At 42.5% G+C, this 8,655-nt stretch overlaps 1 protein-coding gene across 1 annotated transcript; it reads right to left on the reverse strand.

Moving 5' to 3' along the window:
• Positions 1-234: 234 nt before the first annotated feature.
• LOC110536176 lies at positions 235-4,555 on the reverse strand. The gene is made up of 6 exons (XM_021621781.2): positions 4,338-4,555; positions 3,402-3,544; positions 3,157-3,221; positions 2,492-2,602; positions 1,317-1,418; positions 235-757 (listed from the first exon to the last, which is right to left on the reverse strand). The coding sequence occupies exons 1-6, from the start codon at positions 4,446-4,448 to the stop codon at positions 501-503; spliced, it is 789 nt and encodes a 262-aa protein (XP_021477456.1). The 5' UTR covers positions 4,449-4,555; the 3' UTR covers positions 235-500.
• Between the last annotated feature and the right edge of the window lie 4,100 nt (positions 4,556-8,655).

The following is an 8,655-nucleotide window of genomic DNA, read 5'->3' on the forward strand; positions in this document are numbered from 1 at the left end:
CATGCTCTATATAAACGTTTAAGAAATAGTCCATATTGTCATGCAGTGTCTCAAAACCACAGTATTAACATGAATAGTTTACATTGGCTGTCTACACATTTCAAGTTAAGTATGAAAGTAGTTGGCGGTTGTCTGATTTCTTAACTCCTCACTAACCTACAGGAAGTTTTACATTGTATAACCAATGTTACATTTTATTCAGATCTTATTACTTCAATGGAATTAGTTACAAAATGAGTTTGAATGTCTTTATTTAAATGTCTGTTTGGACAGTTATATTGAACTGGTATCACTGTAACTATCAAAGAAACAGTAAAGACATGAAAACATTCACTTTAAAAACGTTTTTTATCATTACATGGTCATATCACTCTCCCTGTGTATGTAAGACATGATTTAGAGACGCATGAAAGTACATGTCATATTTGGTTAGATAGTTCTGGGATCAAAGTTCCACTAAAGAGATGTTGGGCACAATAGTGAGGATCTGGTTGTTTTGCTCAAGCCATAGTCTTCTCTTCCTCTGTAGTCGGATTCTTCCCTGTAGTCTTCTCTTCCTCTGTAGTCGGATTCTTCTCCATAGTCTTCTCTTCCTCTGTAGTTGGGTTCTTCTCAGTAGTCTTCTCTTCCTCTGTAGTCAGCTTCTCCTCCATAGTCGCCTCCTCCACCATCGTCTTCTCTTCCTCTGTAGTCTGCTTCTCTTCCATAGTATCCTCATCCACCACCTTCTCCTTCTGGTTGTCATCGGGGCACAGCTCTGAAATAAGGAGGATGTAAAGATTAGATACAAACAGAGAGATTTGTGTTGCATGACTACTACCCCTCAGTGTCACAGAGGAAGTTTGTTTCATTGCCATTTCCTGACTAAATTGCATATCCTCTAGAATTCAGGCCATACTTGCTCTCAGCTGTGCGTCTTTACCACAGGAAAACGAGGATGCTTCATGTGTAGATAACAAAAAGGACATAGCATTTTTATTATGCTTGTAATGTCTCCCCCTTGTGGTTTTGCATGGTTATGACACACCGTAGTTCACCTGTGGTGGGCCAATGATAATGGCCATTGGTCTTTGCAGTAATTTAAACTTTCAACGAAAACAAGTTGAGCCTGTATATTGCTATGGAACTAGACCCTGACCATGGAATGGCCATCATTTTCCTCTGTCTGCTCAAGATAGAGTAAGAGCGGTAATTGTGACTGCTCATATGATTCAATTCCCCTCAAACACAGTGACAATTTGGATCGGCTTAACCTTTTATTGATTTTTCAGCATCTATTACAGATAAAAAGATGAGGAGCGAAGAGAATCGCTGACCTGTTTCTCCATCATAGGTGTGGTGTGTCTCTGGGAAGTTCAGGCACTCTGCCTGGTTCTTATAGGTGTCCAGGTATGTGGGATCCATTTTCCCTGACCTTGCTGAAAGAGAGGAGGGAGGGAGGCTGGTAAGCTGTCCAAACAGAAACTTGCTTGTGAACTCTTTTAGGGCTAGTAACAGACAACAAAAGGCTCATCTTCCATTGTCTTTCAAAACAATGCATTGAACTCGCTGGTTACTGAAATAGTGACCCCTTTGACAGAAAGACACTGTTTCAACACCTTATCGATGTAGGGTCAACTTTCACAATGCCCTATCTGGAGTACAGCCTGCAGTTTTGAGAATGACACAAATATTAATTTTCACAAAGTTTGCTGCCTCAGTGTCTTTAGATATTTTTGTCAGATGTTACTATGGAATACTGAAGTATAATTATAAACATTTCATAAGTGTCAAAGGCTTTTATTGACAATTACATGAAGTTGATGCAAAGAGTCAATATTTGCAGTGTTGACCCTTCTTTTTCAAGACCTCTGCAACACGCCCTGGCATGCTGTCAATTAACCTCTGGGCCACATCCTGACCGATGGCAGTCCATTCTTGCATAATCAATGCTTGGAGTTTGTCAGAATTTGTGGGTTTTTGTTTGTCCACCTGCCTCTTGAGGATTGACCACAAGTTCTCAATGGGATTAAGGTCTGGGGAGTTTCTTGGCCATGGACCCAAAATATCGATGTTATAACAAGAGAATCACTGACATGTCAGCTGATCCTTTTGTGGCAGGGCTGAAATGCAGTGGAAATGTTTTTTGGTATTCAGTTAATTTGCATGGCAAAGAGGGACTTTGCAATTCATCTGATCCCTCTTCATAACATTCTGGAGTATATGCAAATTGCCATCATACAAACTGAGGCAGCAGACTTTGTGAAAATGAATCTTTGTTTCATTATCAAAACTTTTGGCCACAACTGTACACTGCTACTATTTATCAACATCAATGAGTGGTGCCCGCTTGGGGCTAGCTTCGTCCCAGATCTGTATGTGCTTAAACAAAGTCATACATTTTGGTCATGACACTGAACCAACACTGCAGTTAGGAGTCGGTTAAAGCACATCCAGATGGGTCCAGACTAGTTTGGGAGTGGACTCAAATTGATTGTTTGAGTGGACTTACTAAACAGGAGTAGGTATCTGCCAGTGATGTCTCCATTACGAGAGGTGTCTGACCATAGCAGGCAGTCAGGGCAGGTCTCCAGGTACTGACCTTTGTGTTCAGACAAATAAACTGTGGATCCACAAAATGATCCATTATGATTAGGACATTTGGTAACACCTTTTTCAGCTAATACTTCCAAAAATTCAATAAAATCTTATACCAAATGTCAGGTTTCGTTTTGGTGCTTGTTTTAGTCATTACCAAATAAACTACTATATAATTATTAGATAATTATAATGTTGCAACATTTTTACCATGCCATTTCCAAGTACCTGAAAAATATCTAACTAAAATAAAGTGTAACATTATTTTATTCTTTGAATCTTTACAGGCTTATCATCATGACATAAAGTGAAGACATAGCATGGTATAATGATAAGGCACAGGGTACAGTACAATGTACGTAATAAATAGGCAAGTGGATAAAGTCCCTATTATTGAGCAGCTAAATGATTTCATCATTAAGATGTAGAGCACTAGCCTGGTTGCCAAATCTGTGTCTGTTTCTGCTTCAGTCAACTCGCTCCTTTGTTGATGTCCTATTTGGCATAACGTCAGAGGAGGGTGTTGACTAAAGCACTGACAGATCTGGCGAGCAGGCTAGTAGAGCACGGGTCACTTACTGTGAACTGTGGAGGTGGTGCCGGAGATGGTAGCATTTGTTGCACCGACAAGGCATTTGCCATCACTGATAGATATTTTGGAAAACTTGTTAGCATAAAGTAGGTGCCAACCTGAGACATTCTCTTTGCTTTCCGAGAAAGGTGAAATTAAATGTCTACCATTGCAGATACTTTCCTAATATTTTTTAACGCCCAATGACATTCGTTACAGTCCACATTCATATCCACAACCTAACCAGACTTACATGCGATCTCCCCAACGTAGTGTGACTACTTGATGGTCAGATGTAGCCGACAGGTCAATCCAGGAGCTTTTCAGAGTCCCCAAAGCTTTTTGGAAGACTGAATGATCCGCAGACCCCATCACATACACCCATTTGCCATAGATCTACCAGTCACAGACAAGGAAAAACCCATGAGTTTCAAACCATCTTCATTGCAGTATCCTTAACCTAACTTGGACCATTTGAAGTTGAAAAAAACAACAAAAGGTACACTCTTAGAATAAAGGGTTCTTCTGGTGTCCCCATAGGAGAACCCTTTTGGTTACATGTAGAACCCTCTATGGAAAGGGTTCAACATGTAACCAAAAAGGGTTCTTCAAAGGGTTCTCCTATGGGGACAGCCGAAGAACTCTTTAAGGTTCAAGATGGCACATTTTTTTTCTAAGTGTAGAGTAGTACAGATGTATGATCTTAATTTGATCACTCTTTTGTTGCTGAGAATAATCCTACACTGCAGGAAATGCAAATGAGCTTTGCGATTTACATAAATTAACTGAAAACCCGCACTAACACACAGTTATATTAACAGTATTGCACTTTTCATGTAGGCTACTTTTGGCCAGCTAATAGCCGAACCACTGATCAAGCAATATTATGGACTAGATGTTCTAATCCTTTTGCTGCAGGATTTTCTTGCTATGACAATACTGGCAAAATTAAGATCCTAAATCTGTATGTATACTGCACAGCGTCTGTCACTGTCCCAAAATAAATAATCACACGTTCATTTGCCACAAATATCTCTTATTTGTCAAATAAATGGCTGTGTCTCAAAATGACACCTTCCCCAGAGTGTTTGGCTCTGGCCAAAGTAGGTTGTCTGGATAGGGAGTAGTGTCATCTGCGACGTAGTCATTAAGTCTAAAGATCATGTTTAGTACTATGATCACAACTTACCTCAGTATGGTCCTCCAGTACCAGGGGTTTGACCAGTTCTTTACAGAGCGGTGCAGATGCAGCATTCAGAGAAGCTAGAGCTAGGAGAGATACGACTAGCTGGACAGACATAGTGAAAGATGAGAGAGCTGGAGCAGAGACACGTGAGACGATAGTACAGTACAGCCAGGGCAGGACACCTCTACTTCTGGAGCATGTGCTTCACAGAGGCTTAGACAAAACACTGTTGCATAAGGGGCTATGTGGAGGAGGAAGAGGAGGGGAGGTTTTCAACAGGCTTGAATGCTTGAATGGATAAGTGAAGGCCTAAATCAGCATTCATATCCAGACTTTTCTTATAAAACTCTGAATGGTTGTCCCCTCCCTGACTGAATGGACACCATCAGCTGGGGACCAGAACACTAAATAGAGACTGTATGGGAATACTGCCCTTGAATTCATTCAAACAGACAGCCTGGAAACCAGCTAAATGATGACGACCACAGTCTGGTGAGGTAGCTTTTTACAACAAGTTAAATAAGTAATTCAATGATCAATAGGGTGGAGAGTGTCTGGATTGGTATAGAACTACTGTAAAACAATGTTGCAGGATGAAGAGGGAGGAAGCCCTTGGTTTGGTGTATGTGCACATGGATTTATTTGCACATGAGGCCTACACTTTCTCATGGGTCACCTGGCAACCAACTGCCTTGGTCCCAAAACAAAATAGCTTTTCTTTGGACTGTTTTGTTGTGCCCTTTTGTCTCATTTGGCATAAAGATGTAACAATGTGCTGACCCTTAGGAACCAATAAATTCATTCAGGGTGAGGGCTACATGGAAGCTGAAACAGGTAGCAATTGAAATAGATTGTAATGAAAGATGCCCCAGATGATGTGTCTGAAATAGCCAAATCCACTCATTTGGAGAGGCATCAACATACTTTTGTATATATAGTGTATATATTTATACTCCGGACATTGCTCGTCCTAATATTTCTTATTTCCAATCTTTTACTTTTAGATTTTTTTCAAATCAAATTGTATTTGTCACATGCGCCAAATATAACAGGTAGACTGTAAAGTGAAATGCTTACTTACAAGCCCCTAACCAACAATGCAGTTTAAAAAATATGAATAAGAAATAAAAGTAACAAGTAGTTAAAGAGCAGCAGTAAAAAACCAATAGCGAGACTATACACAGGGGGTACCGGTATAGAGTCAATGTGTGGGGGCACCGGTTAGTCGAGGTAATTGAGGTAATATGTACATGTAGGTAGAGTTATTAAAATGTCTATGCATAGATAATAACAGAGAGCAGTGGCATAAAAGAGGGGGGGGGCAATGCAAATAGTCTGGGTAGCCATTTGATTAGGTGTTCAGGAGTCTTTTGGCTTGGGGGTAGAAGCTGTTTAGAAGCCTCTTGGACCTAGACTTGGCGCTCAGGTACAGCTTGCCGTGCGATAGCAAAGAGAACAGTCTTTGACTAGGGTGGCTAGAGTCTTTGACAATTTTTAGTGCCTTTCTCTGACACCGCCTGATATAGAGGTCCTGGATGGCAAGACGCTTGGCCCCAGTGATGTTCTTGGCTGTACGCACTACCCTCTGTAGTGCCTTGTGGTCGGAGGCCAAGCAGTTGCAATACCAGGCAGTGAGGCAACCCGTCAGGATGCTCTCGATGGTGCAGCTGTAAAACCTTTTGAGGATCTGAGGACCCATGCCAAATCTTTTCAGTCTCCTGAGGGGGAATAGGTTGTGCTCTTTTCACGACTGTCTTGGTGTGCTTGGACCATGTTAGTTTATTGGTGATGTGAACGTCAAGGAACTTGAAGCTCTAAACCTGCTCCACCACAGCCCCGTCGATGACAATGGGGGCGTGCTCAGTCCTCCTTTTCCTGTAGTCCACAATCATCTCCTTGGTCTTGATCACGTTGAGGGAGAGGTTGTTGTCCTGGCACCACATGGCCAGGTCTCTGACCTCCTCCCTATAGGCTGTCTCGTTGTTGGTGATCAGGCCTACCACTGTTGTGTCATCAGCAAACTTAATGATGGTGTTGGAGTCGTGCCTGGCCGTGCAGTCATGAGTGAACAGGGAGTACAGGAGGGGACTGAGCATGCACCCCTGAGGGGCCCCTGTGTTGAGGATCAGCGTGGCAGTGTTGTTACCTACCAATACCACCTGGGGTTAGCCCGTCAGGGAGTCCAGGATCCAGTTGCAGAGGGAGGTGTTTAGTCCCAGGGTCCTTAGCTTTTTAATGAGCTTTGAGGGCACTATGGTGTTGAACGCTGACCTGTAGTCAATTAGTAGCATTCTCAAATAGGTGTTCCATTTGTCCAGGTGGGAAAGGACAGTGTGGAGTGCAATAGATATGCGTACATAATAAATTGGAGCGGGTCTAGGGTTTCTGGGATAATGGTGTTGATGTGAGCCATGACCAGCCTTTCAAAGCACTTTATGGCTACAGACGTGAGTACTACAGGTCGGTAGTCATTTAGGACAGGTTACCTTAGTGGTCTTGGGCACAGTGTCTGCTTAAAACATGTTGGTATTACAGACTCAGACAGGGAGAGGTTGAAAATGTCAGTGAAGACACTTGCCAGTTGGTCAGTGCATGCTCGCAGTACACGTCCTGGTAATCCGTTTGGCCCTGCGGCCTTGTGAATGTTGACCTGTTTAAAGATCTTACTCAAATCGGTTGTGGAGAGCGTGGTCACACAGTCGTCCGGAACAGCTGGTGATCTCATGCATGTTTCAGTGTTAGTTGCCTCGAAGCGAGCATAGAAGTACTTTAGCTCATCTGGTAGTTTCATGTCACTGGGCAGCTCTCGTCTTTGCTTCCCTATGTAGTCTGTAATGGTTTGCAAGCCCTGCCACATCCGATGAGCCTTAGTCTTAGTCCGGTATTGACACTGCCTGTTTGATGTTTCGTCGGAGGGCATAGAGGGATTTCTTATAAGCTTCCGGGTTAGAGTCCCGCTCCTTAAATGCGGCAGCTCTAGCCTTTAGCTCAGTGCAGATGTTGCCTGTAATCCATAGCTTCTGGTTGGGTTATGTACGTACGGTCACTGTGGGGATGACCTTATTGAGGAAGCCAATGACTGATGTGGTGTACTCCTCAATGCCATAGGAAGAATCCGGGAACGTATTCCAGTCTGTGCTAGCAAAACAGTCCTGTAGTTTAGCATCTGCTTCATCTGACCACTTTTTTATTGACTGAGTCACTGGTGCTTCCTGCTTAAATTTTTGCTTGTAAGCAGGAATCAGGAGGGTAGAATGATGGTCAGATTTGACAAATGGAGGGCGAGGGTGTATTGTTAGATATTACTGCACTGTTGGAGCTAGGAACACAAGCACTTTGATACACCCGCAATACCATCTGCTAAATACACTACCGTTCAAAGGTTTGGGGGTCACTTAAAAATGTCCTTGTTTTACGAAGAAAAACTATTTAAAATAACATCAAATTGATCAGAAATACTGTGTAGACATTGTTAATGTTGTAAATGACTATTTAGCTGGAAATGGCTTTCTTTTTAATGGAATATCTACAGTTGAAGTCGGAAGTTTACATACATCGTAGCCAAATACAGTGGGGCAAAAAAAGTAGTTAGTCAGCCACCAATTGTGCAAGTTCTCCCACTTAAAAAGATGAGAGGCCTGTAATTTTCATCAGAGGTACACTTCAACTATGACAGACAAAATGAGAAAAAAAATCCAGAAAATCACATTGTAGGATTTTTAAAGAATTTATTTGCTAAGTATTTGGTCACCTACAATCAAGCAACATTTCTGGCTCTCACAGACCTGTAACTTCTTCTTTAAGAGGCTCCTCTGTCCTCCACTCGTTACCTGTATTAATGGCACCTGTTTGAACTTGTTATCAGTATAAAAGACACCTGTTCACAACCTCAAACAGTCACACTCCAAACTCCACTATGGCCAAGACCAAAGAGCTGTCAAAGGACACCAGAAACAAAATTGTAGACCTGCACCAGGCTGGGAAGACTGAATCTGCAATAGGTAAGCAGCTTGGTTTGAAGAAATCAACTGTGGGAGCAATTATTAGGAAATGGAAGCCCCAGATCTCCCTCGATCTGGGGCTCCACGCAAGATCTCACCCCGTGGGGTCAAAATGATCACAAGAACGGTGAGCAAAAATCCCAGAACCACACGGGGGGACCTAGTGAATGACCTGCAGAGAGCTGGGACCAAAGTAACAAAGCCTACCATCAGTAACACACTACGCCGCCAGGGACTCAAATCCTGCAGTGCCAGACGTGTCCAGGCCCGTCTGAAGTTTGCTAGAGAGCATTTGGATGATCCAGAAGAAGATTGGGAGA

This window comes from Oncorhynchus mykiss, chromosome 11 (genome assembly GCF_013265735.2).
Source record: "Oncorhynchus mykiss isolate Arlee chromosome 11, USDA_OmykA_1.1, whole genome shotgun sequence".
NCBI classification, from domain to species: domain Eukaryota; kingdom Metazoa; phylum Chordata; class Actinopteri; order Salmoniformes; family Salmonidae; genus Oncorhynchus; species Oncorhynchus mykiss.

What these genes read in the sequence shown, in the direction of transcription:
- LOC110536176 (XM_021621781.2), bottom strand. Translation starts at nt 4,448, where the DNA reads ATGTCTGTCCAGCTAGTCGTATCTCTCCTAGCTCTAGCTTCTCTGAAT. An exon ending in TACTGGAGGACCATACTGAG is followed by an intron (nt 3,545 to 4,337) that starts GTAAGTTGTGAT and finishes TGTGACTGGTAG; the next exon opens with ATCTATGGCAAATGGGTGTA. An exon ending in CAGATACCTACTCCTGTTTA is followed by an intron (nt 1,419 to 2,491) that starts GTAAGTCCACTC and finishes CCTCTCTTTCAG; the next exon opens with CAAGGTCAGGGAAAATGGAT.